The 15,175-nt window shown below is 32.3% G+C and overlaps 4 protein-coding genes across 4 annotated transcripts; 3 read left to right on the forward strand and 1 right to left on the reverse strand.

Moving 5' to 3' along the window:
* Window positions 1-1,643: 1,643 nt before the first annotated feature.
* On the forward strand, window positions 1,644-2,593 carry LOC145624497 (EG45-like domain containing protein). Its single transcript, XM_081677546.1, has 3 exons — window positions 1,644-1,832; window positions 1,979-2,249; window positions 2,388-2,593. Exons 1-3 carry the CDS (start codon window positions 1,730-1,732, stop codon window positions 2,392-2,394), a joined length of 381 nt encoding a protein of 126 aa, XP_081533672.1. The 5' UTR covers window positions 1,644-1,729; the 3' UTR covers window positions 2,395-2,593.
* Window positions 2,594-5,338: 2,745 nt separating this feature from the next.
* Window positions 5,339-8,092, forward strand: LOC145624506 (B3 domain-containing protein REM16-like). Its single transcript, XM_081677555.1, has 5 exons — window positions 5,339-5,511; window positions 6,179-6,668; window positions 6,866-7,018; window positions 7,336-7,523; window positions 7,638-8,092. The coding sequence occupies exons 1-5, from the start codon at window positions 5,416-5,418 to the stop codon at window positions 7,914-7,916; spliced, it is 1,206 nt and encodes a 401-aa protein (XP_081533681.1). The 5' UTR covers window positions 5,339-5,415; the 3' UTR covers window positions 7,917-8,092.
* Window positions 8,093-10,387: 2,295 nt separating this feature from the next.
* On the forward strand, window positions 10,388-10,816 carry LOC145637909 (B3 domain-containing protein REM16-like). Its single transcript, XM_081688916.1, has one exon. The coding sequence runs from the start codon at window positions 10,388-10,390 to the stop codon at window positions 10,814-10,816; it is 429 nt and encodes a 142-aa protein (XP_081545042.1).
* A 3,226-nt stretch (window positions 10,817-14,042) lies between these two features.
* On the reverse strand, window positions 14,043-14,692 carry LOC145624516 (pectinesterase inhibitor 9-like). The gene has a single exon (XM_081677566.1). The coding sequence runs from the start codon at window positions 14,672-14,674 to the stop codon at window positions 14,060-14,062; it is 615 nt and encodes a 204-aa protein (XP_081533692.1). The 5' UTR covers window positions 14,675-14,692; the 3' UTR covers window positions 14,043-14,059.
* Between the last annotated feature and the right edge of the window lie 483 nt (window positions 14,693-15,175).

Below are 15,175 nucleotides of genomic sequence, written 5' to 3' on the forward strand. Positions count from 1 at the left end.
CTTCAGAATCGAACCTTAAAAGTCATTTGAGAAATGGCCAAGTAGTGTCTCTTAGAATGGAGGGGAAAATATGGGACTGCATCGTTAGCAAAAGCAGCAGAAATCATGTAGGTTTTCAATGTTCAGGATGGAGAACTTTTGTTCGCGACAACTTCTTGGAGGAGTTTGATGTGTGCTTGTTTGTTCCTTCTGTCAAGAAGAATGGAAGATATGTCCTTGATGTTAGCATATTCAGAGTGGTTCCTGAAGTTGTTCCTTCAACTTTAGTAACTTAACCTTGACTATTGGACGATTTCATGCTACATTATTGATGAATGTTTCTCTGTTTTGTAAATTTTGAGCTAGATGGCTCAAGTAGAGGTACTTCTCTATCCTGCTAGTCGGTTTTACTGGTATGGTTAACAATGTATGCATCAACTATGAACGATGTAGTTATCTTATAATTAATACATGATAGTAGGATGTTTAGTAAGAGCTTAAGGGCATGCTCTGATTTAATGAACTGTTTATGAGAGAAGGAATCTAGGAACTGAACTGAAGTTAAGCTGAAGAGAACAGGTCCTAATTATAGTTTTTGAATTTTGTCCCTATCTAATTTGAATTCATAATTACATTACTTAAGGGTTGTTTTTCTAGAGTGAAAAGCTAGCTAGGCAATTATAATGAAAATGATGTTGGAATGAAGTTGGTGAATTTTCATAACTGAGCTACAATTTGCAAACTTTAATTTTGTCCAAAAATGTCTTAATTTCTACCAAATGACCATAATTCATGACCTACATTGCAATTTCTAAGGCCTACAAATTTTCGTCCCTCAATTACTCCATATACTGTTGAGAAATTTCGAGGAAAAAACTTTTGAAAGACTCAAATCCGTTGACCGTAGAAATCTTAGTGGAGTAGACTTTAGAGATTGAGTATGACCACTCAACTTGTTCACCATAAATGTGAACGAAGGACCTTGTAAGGGGTTGTTTCATTGGTAATCGTAGGTGAGCATAGAATATACATTCCCATCTATTATCAAACAAGGTCATTGTTATCAAATGCTCCATTAGTGGTTTTGTATAGGTCTAGATCGATAACAATCATAACAATAATATTTGACGCATTCTTTGGGTTACTCAATTAGTATTAAAAGAGTTACTAAGTGAGTTTTTAAGGGGTTACTTTGTTTCTTACAAGCGGCCACACGGTGCGCCCAGCCACACACAAGACGCGTTGAATCTAATGTGGTACAATTAAACTACTAGTCCATATCTCTAATCCACCTAATAACCTCCACACTAATCAATTAATTAACGGCTTAGGCTATGCACACAAAAAATAAGGTTTGAGTTGACTATAATTCTACTCAATATGATATTCGAAGAATACTCGTAAATGCTTGTGGCATAGTGGTTGATACAATTACTTAAGGTGTAATGGATGGAGTTTAAGAACCCAAAAGACTAACAATACAGTATACAGTAGTCAATTGGTGTGAAAGACTGAAATTAAAGGCGTGTCCTAAACTTTAAGAATCAAGACTTTTAGGTACTAATGTACTTCCTATTCCTTACGTATCAATTTGACTAGCTATAGTAAACTTTGCTATATATGCCTATAAATAGAGGGACAACCATTGGCAAATTACAAAGCACTAGAAGTATTAACCAAATAAATTCAAAATATATTGTTTATTCTAATCTATATTGCTTACAATTTTAGGTATAAAAAATTGTGCAAAATGAATATGAAGGCACTCCTACTTGCAATCTTTGTGGTTAGCCTTGCTTTCACTGTTGCAAAGGCTAATGTTGGGTTTGCTGTTTATCATACTCATCATACTCGTGAGTAATTCTTTAATTTGTATCTCTTCTATCAATAATTAAGTTTATTTATTTATTTTTTCCGATGTATTAATGTACATAGTGAACGATATCATTAATTAATTAATTAATACTTCGTATATTATGTTTGAATACTTTATAAACAGCATCGGCATGCTACCAAAATCGAGACAATGGACCGTGGATAACAGGAGTGAGTCATGCTTTATGGAACAATAGAGGAGCGTGTGGAAGGAACTATAGGGTTACATGCATAGGGGGAGCAAATTTGGCTCCGCACCCTTGCAAAGGAGGAAGTGTTATTGTCAAAGTAACTGACTTGTGTGATAGTTGTGCCGGTGATCTTAACCTATCTCAAGAGGCATTCAATGCTATCGCCGACCCTAAGGCTGGAAAGATTCGTATTCGTTATGATCCGTAAGCATATATTTATAACTATTTACTCTAATTTTGTGATAAAGTGTACCAAATTTTTGGAGTATAAACTTCAATATATATGTACATAATTTCTGATGATTTTTTTTTTTTTTTTTTTTTTGTTTAATGTATTTGCAGAGTATAAAAAAGCCTGTTGTTGGAAAGAAGAAAATGAAATGCGAAATAAGTATATATAAAGTATGCTTGAAAGTAGAGTTGTATGGTCAATTTTCAATCAAATAAAATCGTTTTAGTTGCTCCTATATCGCTATATGTATGACAAGTTACATGTAAGAAATTGTTGGTTATATGCTTATATACTACTTGTGAATTTAAGTTTTGAACTATTTTGTTTCATAACTAAAATTAAGTAGTACTTTATATGAGTAAGGAACTAAGGATAAATTGACCAGTAACATAAATTAAGAAATTTCCAAGTAAATAAATTGCCATCATATCAAACTTAGGTACGAAGTATATTCAATCTGACAATCTCCAATCATGTGTCATGTCCAATTTCATGAACCATGCAGTATCGTGGGTACTGGCTACCAACAACTATAACAAATTCATTGATACAAACAATTATGTTAATATGTAGATTTTATTACGGAGTATATACCAATTGAATCGACTTGATTTTGTACTACTTTTACATAAAGTAAATTAGATAATTTAAAATAAGTTTAATTTAAACTTGAATAAACTTAAATATAAATAAGAAGTAAGCTAAGTTCATTTAGGGTTTAGACGAATTTAATAATGTTTGGTTTTTTTTTTTTTTTTTTCTTTAAAAAAAAAGGCTCTTTAGATAAGCAAATTTTCAATTAAATTTTTAAGAGTTCCCTCAAACAAACAAATAACACTTCAATACTTCATAGCAATTGGAAATCATAAAGACACTTAATTTCCAATTTATTTTAATTAATATAATTTATTTAGTCCCTCCATTTTATAATAATTGTAATACTTTGAGTGATACACATACCGATTTACAACCTTAAAGCATTAATATGTGTAAATATGTCTTACTCTTGCCTAAGCAAATTAGCTCTGTGTAAATATGTCAAGCTAATTTGCTTGGGATTAAAACCTCCCAAAATAAATAATTCAACATTATATAGAAAATTGAAATATACAAATGTTAGTGAAGGAAGTGAGACTCATTTAAATATATATTAAGCTAATAGCTAGTCATTGGAGCACAAAATTTATAGCTAATATAATTTTCTTTTAAAAAAAAAAGTACTCCCTCCATCCCAAAAACTTCGACCCTTTTGGGTTGATTTTGCGTTTATTAAGAAACTTAAATTAAAAAATAAAAAAAATTTGGAAAGATAAATTTACATGGAGTTTGTAAAAAGTAGAAAGATAAAGTATTAAAAATACATGAAAAAAAAAATTATATGGGAAAGCTAATGTTGCACAAATATTATTGTAAATAGATGGGTATTTTAATGCAAATGGGTCAATCATTTTGGGACTAAAATTAGGCCAAAAGAGTCGAAGTTTTGGGGACGAAGGGAGTAGCTAAAACAATAATTAGGTTAAAAGATTATGTGACATATGGCTACTAATTTGACAATTAACATGTAGAGTTGCTCTAAAATTGATATAATGACAATATGAATAAAGATTACTTCAAAAATGTTTTACATACAACATTTTTTTTATATGTTGATATAAAAATATAGTCAAAGTATATGGATAGTCACAAGTCAAAGTCCTCAAAAAAAAAAAAAAAGTCACAAGTCAAATTGTTGCAATTATTACGAAATAAAGAGAATACGCCCGTGCGATGCACGGTTTGTTTGAATTTTTAAAAATAATTTTTTTTATACACATATTTATGTGCTAAAATTTGTTATATATTTAGATAAAATTCCTAATATCAAAAGATAATATTTTATATTTAATTAATTTAAATTGGAAAATCTCATTCGCCAATTTTGCTTACGTGGCATTTGAATTATTTAATTATAAAAGATTTTAATAATCTCCTATTTAATTGGTTACTACTAAAAAAAAAAAAAAACTCCCCTTTATATAAATATATAAATATATATATATATATATATATATATATATATATATATATATATATATATATATATATATATTTGTTATGGAGTGTAAGAAGATGAAAAATTACAACTCCATTTTTTTTAAATACTTGTATATCACTTTGACTTATGCGCGCTATTCACATACCATCTTTGATTTATTTTTCTTATTGTACAATTTAGGGGAAAGAGAAAGTACTACTTGTATATCATTTAACTAGACAATTAGTCGTAATGTATATTTTTATACGGAGTAATTTAGTTATCTTATACTCTGTAATCAATTACATTATTATTATTACATTATAATAAAGGCAAACCTGAAATGACACTTGGCAAAATAATATAAAGAGTTTTCCCTCCAAAACAACTTACTAAAAGAAAAACCTCATTTTTATATTTGTATCAAAATTTTGACTATTGATTTGTACAAAATCTAAAACAAACTTCTTTAAATATAACATTTTTTTTTTTGAATAGTCTTTAAATATAACATTGTCCATAATAACTAATACATATATATATATATAAACGTAGTATTTAATTATTTTCTTTCACATATATACTCCTATTTTTTTTTTTTAAAAAAAAACAATACATTTCATACTTTTTTTAAGAAATATATTTCATACTTTATAATACTGAGATATACTTTTTTTTTTGATAAAATTTATTATCATTAAAGTTATTTTAAAATCGTGCATTGCACGGGGTTTAATCTAGTTTTTACTAATAGAAAATTAAATAGGATTTTGCTAACAAACGCCATTGGGGCGTTGGATAAGCATTAAAAATCTTACCTAAAGTGGTATTATTTTGGGAAAGCATGACAAAATCACGCGTCGATCAGTGTAATTAATATTAGTTTTGTTTTAATATTTCTACTTTTAACTAGCTTATCACACCCTAGAGGCATTCGTTAGCATTTTCCATTTAAATAATTAAATACAATGGTCAAAATTACGGTCTCAACACAGAGATCATTAAAAAAAAATGAGACAGAATAGATGGAGCCCAGCGGGCAACATTATTTACTGCACTGACTAATAATTTGTTTCTGGTTATCCGGGTTCCAAAAAGAAACACAATTACCATTTCCAAATATGAAGAACAGAACATGGGAAGAGGAAATCTACTGGAAGAATTTTCACTTTTCTCAATTCTCTTTAACTTTGCCCACTGAATTTCATCAACACCTTGTAAGTTTACCCTCGGCCCTCTTTTTAATTATTATTATTGGTAAAAGATTGATTTTTTTTTATTATTATTATTATTTTTATTTTTTGTTGTAATCTTGATACGCTTTTAAATTTACATGCATTGCTTGAGTTTGTGACATAGCTCATTAATAATGTGATTTTTGGTGTCTAATTTAGTGTTAATTTTTTACTTGTACTTTCCAAGTTTTAAGGGTTGACAAATGTTGCTTTTGATATGGGATGAATGGAGTAGTTTGTTTTATAATTTCAATTAATTCCTGTATTTTATTAGTGTGGATTATTGCTTTCAATTGACATGTTTGCTTTTTAATTGATCTGTCTAACTGGAGAGGAATGTGAGTTGGCTTTATTGAACATTATTCTTACTCCAATTTTTCAATTTTATGATTATAAATTCCTAAATGATCGGTTGGAAAAGATACTTCCTTTGTCCGAAATTAATAGTCCAAATTCAGTTGTCACATTTTTTGGTATAGCGGTATAGGATTGTTACATAAGTCAAAACGTTGCAACTAAAACACGGAGGAAGTATCTGAAGTGTCCATCAGTTCGAATCCTAGAGTTACACTACTTTTTTTTAGCCTACTAAACTTCTTCATTTTGTTGCTCTTATATGTGTGTTTTTTTCGTAATGTGTTAAAAACAGACACTTCCTAAGAAGTTTAGTGACAACATGAGAACCAAGTTACCTGAACAAGTAGTTCTTAAAGTAAATGGAGTTTCTTGGAATGTTAACTTGAAGAAAAACAAGGATGATATTATGTTTCATGGAGATGGGTGGGAAGAATTTGGCAATGCTTACTCTTTGAAGAAGGCGGATGTCCTAGTCTTTAAGTACAATCGAAGAGAGTGTTTCGAGGTCTGGCTCTTTGATCGAGCAAGTTCATGTGAGAAAGAAGCTTCTTATTTTGTGAGGAAACCTCAGCAGCATAACTCTGATGATGGAGACGATGAGGAGGATCATAATGATGACTGCAGTGAAGATACAGCAAAGAGTTTGAGTGAGGGAGAGTTCACTGATGATACAAGCCAAGAAGGTCACGACGACTGTCATTATGATGCTTCTAGAGACAGGCGTAGAAAAACACCTGTTAGGACTCCCAAGAGTAGTTCTGCCAAACCTGCTCGTTCAAAAGGTATAAATTTTTCACAATCTATACCTTATAAAAATCGAAAGGGAATCTGGAGTTTCGGTTCCAAGAGCCCTTAACTCTGAAATTGTCACTAGACAAATGCATCTTGTCTTTGTACTTCTGATAGTTTTACTGTTTCATTGGCTTCAGAGAAAAAAGTCTGACAGTTTTATGTATTATTCTCTTCATTCTTGCTGCAGATGTTTCTGATGATCCAGATGAATCAGACGAGAATTCTGATGAAGAATTTTCCATCTCAGAAGAGGCTAAAACTACTCCGAATAAAGCAGCTACTACTAATTCAGCTGGAAAATTGCCAACTAATGCTTCAAGGAAAAGGAATCGCAATGGTGGTACGTTTTATAGTTCTACTACAGAATAAGGGGTGTAAATTTGCATAATTTTTGAGACCTATAGTGCTTCCTACTTGCATTGGTTAAATACTTATATTTCCGTGTTCAAAATTGCAGAAATAATTTACATATATCTTGAGTTTTTAGCGGTACAAAAGAATGGCTAGGAATCAAAGCCCTTGTTTATATTTGATTAGGGAATTGAATGACCAAGAAATGAAAGTTCCCTGATACATGTTTCAGCTTACATCAGTTACTTTTTTTCCCTTTGTTTTCTTTGGTGATTACATACGACTATACTTGTGATTCCTTCGCAGCTAAAAAGATATTTGGCAAAGGAAGTGGATCAAGTCTTTATTCAGTGTGCTACAAATCAAATAGAAGAAAGATTACTGATGAAGAGATAGCAAATGCTCTAAGAAAGGCCAAGGTAGCAAAAGAACAGCGCGTTAACTCTTTTCATGTAGTGATGAGACCTTCCTGTGTTTACAGGCGCTTCTTTATGGTAATGCCATGTAATTTATAGCATTATAAATCCTAATTAGCTTATTCTTAGCTATAACTTCCTGTACATTCAACGGTTTAGCTTTAACCCGCGCAATTTTCTGTCATGTTTCAGACAATCCCTGCAGAATGGGAACTTAAAAGTCAATTTAGAAAAGGCCAAGAAGTGTCTCTCAGAATGCAGGGGAAAATATGGGAGTGCAGCATTTACAAAGACGGAACTAAACTAGGTTTTCAAGGTTCAAGATGGAAAACTTTTGCTCGCGACAACTTCTTGGAGGAATACGATGTGTGCTTGTTTGTTCCTTCTGTCTCGAAGAATGAAAGATTTGTCCTCGATGTAACCATATTCCGAGTGGTTCCTGATATTGTTCTTCCTAGTGTAGACGTGTAGTAACTTTACCTTGACTGATGGATGGGTTTGTTGCTGTATTATTGATGAATGTTTTTCTGTTTTGTAAATTTTGTGCTAGACTAGATGGCTGCTGTAATTGTACTTTTCTATCCTACTTGTCTGGGTTATTGGTATGATTAACAATGTATGCATCAACTTTGAAAATAATACGAACAGTCTAGTAATCTTCAACTATCATAGTCTTCTAACAGTAGGTTAAGTATTGGCACATAACTACTATTTACATGCCAAGTAAATAGTAGCTATAAGTAAATAGTAGCTATACGACAAAATAGTGGTGAATTTTTTTTTTCTTCTAGTGGTACAATATTTGTACCATTGTTACTTATATTAGTTATAAATAGTACTACTAAAATACGAGTAGCTTATAATCTAGTACTCCGTAGTACATTAAAAATTCCACTGTAAGTATAATGGTACATTAAAAATACCACTATAGCAATAAAAAAAATCTCAAAAACTAAGTGAATTTACCAATTAACCCTCTAATATGCATCCTAAACATATAGGAGCTATGCGCCTAGTTGTACTCATAACAGTATTTACTCTGTAGTAGTAAATAGTTAAATGTATTTTTTGCCAAAAGTTTAACAATTATTAAAACACGGAGTAAGAAGGTAAATTATGCAAAAAAAATTCTTTTTTTTGAGACACAACTATGCAATTACTGAAAACAACAATTAATTTTGAGATGACAAACAAAATAAAATAAAAGTAATGTACTCCTTAGTTTAAGTTAGTTTAGTTCAGTCCAAAAAAGGGGCCTTATTGTGTGGGGCTATTTTTTATTAACTATTAACTCCTTCACAATTCACAAACCTGTTATGTACAGTACAACCTTCGTACTTTGTATATGAGCTTATTTATTAAAAAAATCTCGAGAAATCAGAGTAAATTAAGGTAATTAATTGCATATTAAATACTCCAAAATTTCCCTATTTAATTTCTCTTCATCATCTTCTTAATAACTTCAACCATTTGTATTTAGGGTGGCATTTCACTGTTAAAAAATGGAGTCTGGGAATTATAAATCATGGGAAGAAGAAATTTACTGGAAGAATTTTCATTTTGCTCGTTTCTCTCTCATTTTACCCACTAATTTTCATCATCGTCTCGTAAGTTTTCTGTATTTAATTAAATTACTGCACATTTTTTAAATTAGGAGTATTAATTTCACTCCATTTCTTTACTTTGATCTTGTAAAATAAACTACAATTAAATTGCCATTGTATTTTTATTGCTGTTTTTTCTTTTACCATGGATTTGTTCGTTAATTATTGATTATTATTGTGTTATTCTTTTTTTTTTTTTGTTTTTTTTTTTTTATATTATTGGAATAAGGGTTTTTGAGTTGACTTGTGTAGTTACGAATTATGATCAAGGTTTTTGTTAGGGTTTAACAGTTATCATTTGTCAAAAAGTGACCTGATCAAATTTCAATTGGTATGAGCAAAATGATTTAGCATAACTCAAACTTTATCTAAATCCGACTCAACTCAACCAAACCCGACCAGTCACCCAAATTGACACGTCTAGGTGTATCTACGGTCTCAGGGTGAATTATTGTTGTATCGTTTACAGAATGTAAGTCTTTAATACAAGTAGACTTTTCAGTGTAGTGGAAACCCTCGTTGTTGAGGAGTGACTTGATATATTGTTAATTCGGTAACTTCAATTGAACGGAAAGACATGCAAGTTGGTTGATTAATTAATTTATACGGAGTACCAAGTATGGGTGTCAATTTGGTATGTGGTCAATGCATTAATCCTAATACCAATTAACACTTCTTTTTCGTAAGGGCCTTTCTTTGGATTTGGACTCAAATGAAGCTTTGCATATTATTTTTTTAGGAATGGCGCGAATAAGATGATATTCATTTTATTAACAGCCTATACTCTTAACAAGAGTCCTCTTAGGGTCTGTTCTCATACGTTTATTTTCAATTCAGTTCAGCTCCTAATTTCCTTCTCTTATAAAATATTCAATTCAGCTCGGCTCAGTTCAGTTCAGCTGAGTTCAGTCAATGAGATTAGACCCTTAATAGGGTTATGCACAAAAGATCAACTCATATTATTAATGTGTATAAAAAATACTCTGTAAAATTAAACTGTATAAGATTCCTAGTAAATAAGAATAATACTAATTTGCAACCAAGTATTTAGTGCAAAACTGCCTAGCTACTTGCTCGGTTGCTCCTGCAATTTTATGGGCTGTGTACAAGCAACACATTGCTTGAATACACTTGTGAGAAAGGACTCTTCTAATTGAATCTCTATTATTTTTATTAAGTTATAGGATTTGGGTGTTTGAGCTTTACATAGTTAGGTTCATAAATTTGATGTAAAAGATTTGAATGCATTTCATTGCTTTTGTCACTATTATAAATTTCCGGGTTAATTCCTTCATGTTACTCCTCACAATGTTGGATTTTGTAATGTGTAACAATTAGATGCTACCCAAGAAATTTGCTGATCACATGAGGACACATCTACCTGAGAAAGTAGCTCTCAAGGTAAATGGAGTTACCTGGGATGTCAATCTGGAAAAAGAAAAGAATGATGTAATGTTTCGTGGAGATGGGTGGCAAGAGTTTGCGAAAGCATACTTCTTAAAGAAGTCGGATATTCTGATTTTCAAGTACAATAGACATGAATGCTTTGAGGTCTTGATCTTTGATCAAGCAAATCTATGTGAGAAAGAAGCTTCCTATTTTGTTAAAAAAGGTCTACAGCCGAACTCAGATGGCAGTGATGATTCCGGTGGAGAGGCAAAAGAGACTTCAGCTGAGGAGGTACCTGATAAAAATCAAGGAGATGATGACTCTGTTGATACTCTTGGAAGCAAGCGTAGAAAGAACCATGGTAGGGCTCATAAGTAGAAGTGTATATATGTAGTGAACTTTTTCATGTATTCGTGTATCTAACTCTCTCTATCTCTCTGTAGATGGTTATGATGAAGATGACGGGGATGATACTTCTGATGAAGAGAATTCCGTCTCATCAGATGATTTTATTACTCCAAAGAAAACTGCTACTGAAAGAGTAAGAGAAGTGCCATCCAATTTTTCAAAGAAAAGGACCTACAAAGTTTGTAAGTTCTATAATTTTTGTGCATATATGCATGTCATTTGTTTTCTTTTTCACTGCATTTCGAATCAATAGTATGTGCTACGTAGTTTCTTGAACTGGTCATCATTTCAGAGAAGATTAGTTCTGTTTTGATTGAATTAAAGGCAGTTGAGACTTGAATGGTAAAAAACAAATGTTTGATTGACCCTTTTGTGATGACTTAAACTTATATATGTAATGTAATGTAATGTTTCCTCTTGTAACGGTTTTTCAGATGAAAAGAGTGAAAAGCCTATTCCTAAAAGACAAAAGTCTTATGGTTTAACATACATTTCGAATAGAAGACCAGTCACTGATGCAGAGAAAGAAAAAGCTTTGGAGAAGGCGAGGGATACATCCAAACAATACCTTAATTCCTTCATTGTAGTTATGAGACCGTCTTGTGTCTATAGGCGATTTTTTTTGGTAAGCTCATTCTTCTGCCAATTTACCACTTTGGCATCGATAATTTTTTATGCTTATATATTCTATTAACCGACTCCACTTATGGGATTAAGGCTTTGATTGATATTATGATAACCTTTTTGATGCTTTAGTCGATTCCAAAAGAATGGGAACCTACGTATGTTTTCAAGAAAGGCGAAGAAGTAATACTCCGTGTGAAAGATAAAACATGGGTGTGTACATTTAATTGCAGTAGATATACAGGAGGATTTGAGGGTGGCTGGAAAAGATTTGCTGTTGAGAATTTCTTAGAAGAATTTGATGTGTGCTTGTTTTTTCCTGTTGTCGGCTCAAATGTTGGGAAATCTGTACTGGATGTTAGCATATTCCGAGTGACTCCAGTAGTTGTTCAACCTACCCCAGTAACTACATCCAATGTAGATGTACAAGAGATTTCAAGTGAAGATGGTAGCCTAGGAGATGATGATTCTGATTATGCCTCAAGAAACAGGAAAAGGCGAAACAACTCTGGTGCAACTCCTAGGGGCCATTACTCTGGCAGTAATGCTCATAAGAAAGGTATATTTGTCCTTTTAGATTATAAGTTTGTTCTCTATAATGAGAAAAGGTCCAAAAAATTTCACACATGTATATATATATATTTCTACTCTTTCTTTTATCTGCTGAAGGTCTTTGCGAAGATGAAGGAGATGAGAGTTCTGATGAAGAAATGACCAGTACAGACGAGGACAGTATGCCAAAGAAAGCTGCTGCGACTGCTAGAGGGAGAGAAGTAACAGCCAATTCTAATGGGAAAAGTAAGCACAACATTGTTATGTTATACAGTTGTGTGCCTCCTTACCTGTTAGTTCATGTTAATTCTTTTCTCTTGAAAATTTAAATACGTTACTCGTATAAAGTTGCTCAAATTGTACTTGTTTGATTGGAATTGAGCAAGAAATTCCGTCATCTGTGTTTAGTATGTCTAGTTGGAAACACTTTCACATTTTCCATTAAAACTCTCTTCTATTTTCTTCCCTTATTTACTACAGTAACTTGTGAACATGTATGAAATTTGTTTTGAATCCTTCCGGTTTTGTACGAACATTTATAACACCGACTTACTAGCTAGGCGAAGAATAAACACTCTTCACTCTTTAGTTTATACTCTAAGCTAGATGTTCTATGTTTTCCCTTGTATCATAAATGATGTGATGCTTTACCAAATTTTCAGCTGGAAAAACTACCCCTGGCGAAAACAGGACATTTTGTGAATCAAGTGTAAGACAAGCAACTGAAGCAGAGAAAAATCAGGCTCTTAAAAAGGCAAGGATAGCAGCAGCTCAATACAAATACCAATATCCTTTGATTGAAGTGATGAGGCCATCTAGTGTTCGTAGACGATTTTTCCTGGTAAATTTTCTTCCTTCATTGCATCAAATTTGCATCAAATAATGCATTCATTTCATCAGTGTCAATAATCTTTTTAAGTACTTTTGCTTAGATTACACGTGCCACTTCCTGATGATGTATATAATATAATGTTTGTTCAGTCGTTTTCTAAGGACTGGAAAATCAGGCGCAAATTGAGGAACGATCAAGAAGTGATCCTTCGAGTTAAGGAAAAAACTTGGACGTGCACATTTAGTTTAAGTTCTAACAATGTTGGACTTTTAAGTGGCTGGAAATACTTTGTTCCTGATAATAAATTGGAAGAAGATGATGTCTGTGTGTTTGTGCCTGTTGGAGAACAGAACAAGACATTAGTCCTTGATGTTATCATATTCCGAGCGCGTCCAGAGATCGATTAATGATGTTTTGTAACTGTTTTTTAGACTAATAATTTGTTGTGAACATAATGGCCTCTTTGATGGTCATTCTGCTACTCTGTAAGCTAGGAGGAGAAACTGTCAAATTTCGAGTTCTGAGGTGGATGGCTGATTTAATTTCTCTAAGATAAGGCCTCCCTCTTTTGGAAATGAGATTTTCAGGTTTGTTTTGTGAAGATTAGTGGGAACTGGTTTTGTTGATTCTTGTATAAATTTCAATGTTTTGCATTGTGAATGTGATTCTAATATGAAAGTTAACATGAGTATGTACATGACAGATATTTGAAGTAAAGGGAAATATTGTGTCAAAAAAAAAAAAAAACAAGTAAAGGGGAATATGAATAAGACAATAGAGAGGTAATATAAAAGTCTATGGTAATACAAGGTTTATTATAATTTCTAATGGGCATGTAACCAATAATCTCACACAATTTACAAACGAGACGGGTAGCTAATAGTATAATCCCCCTAAATGATCGAATTCACCCAATAGGCCAACATGACATAAAATCAAGTTACCTAAGAGTTTGAGACTAGCTAGTTGTATCAAAATGTAACGTTTTGATGGGTCGCATATAACAGGTAAGTCATTACAGACATTATGCAGGTAAATTCCCTGTTTCTCATGATTTTGTTTCTCACATGACATTTTCGTAAATAAATCAACAACTTTATTCAATTGTGGAGCCCACAATAATGAAAAATTGTTGATTTATTCACAAAAATGTCATTATGAGAAACAAATTTGTTTCTCACCATGAGAAACCGGGGCATCCTCCATTAAGCAGCAAAACTATTAATCAAAGACAAAGCATTACTTATCAACTTCACAACATAACCAACCTTTTCACTCACTTCATCATCAACCTTCTTCCCTCCCTGAACGTCGTTAAACCCTTCCATACAAGTATCCTGATTCGTAATCGCGGCACTCATCCACGTTTGCACATTACTCAACTCAAACCTTTTGTTCCTCCTTCCTCTCTCATTTCTCCGTCGAGCTCCACTACTCATCAGAACCATCTTCATCTCATTTAGCGACTTCCTAACCAACCCTACAGCTTCTTTCGTCAACTCCACGCAATCTCTAACCGCCATATCTTTGGCAGATATTTTATTATTTATATCTGCCACATAATCTGCTGTTCGATTGGCTTCAGTGAGACTGACCCTAATAGCAACATAGGTTAGCTTCCCGAGATCTGGGTCACCATTGTAGGAAGCTGAAAGGGTAGAGTAGCAAAGGTTTGAATAGAGGGTTACTTGACAACTACTCTTGATAAAGTCATGAAGGGTTTTGGGGTTGGTTGAGGTGGTGGATTCGACGGCGACGAAGGAGAGGAGGAAGGGGAGGAGGATGGAGGTTGAGAAAAGGGAGAAGTGTGTAAGTTGCATGATTAGTGTAAGGTAGGATATTTTTTGCATGGTATGTAGTTGTTCATGAAATTTGAGGGTCTACGACTAACATTATATAATGCAAACAAGAGTAGTTTTTATTGGTTACTTACATACATTATAGAAGTGCATTATTAATTTAATATTGTAGGACATCATTAGGTGCGTAATCATGAATTTAATTAATATTTGCATGACATTAGTTAATTGATTGATTAATTCACATGGAATATATTAAAATTGTACTACTAGCTCTTTTTTCTAAAGGTATGGCGTGTGAGCATGAATTCCTCAAGGCCGTCAAAGGTGTGTTAATTGATCTCTCCATATAAACATAGATTATTGATTATATGTATGTACTCTTTCTGTTATTTGTCTTAATTTGATTGGTATATTATTTAATTTAGAACTTTAAACAATTATATATTAATTATCAATAAGTTTTAACCATAAAAAATTAATATATTAAAAAATTATACCTTGGTACAATTCTAACAGAGT

This window comes from Chenopodium album, chromosome 1 (genome assembly GCF_948465745.1).
Source record: "Chenopodium album chromosome 1, dcCheAlbu1.1, whole genome shotgun sequence".
NCBI classification, from domain to species: Eukaryota; Viridiplantae; Streptophyta; class Magnoliopsida; order Caryophyllales; family Amaranthaceae; genus Chenopodium; species Chenopodium album.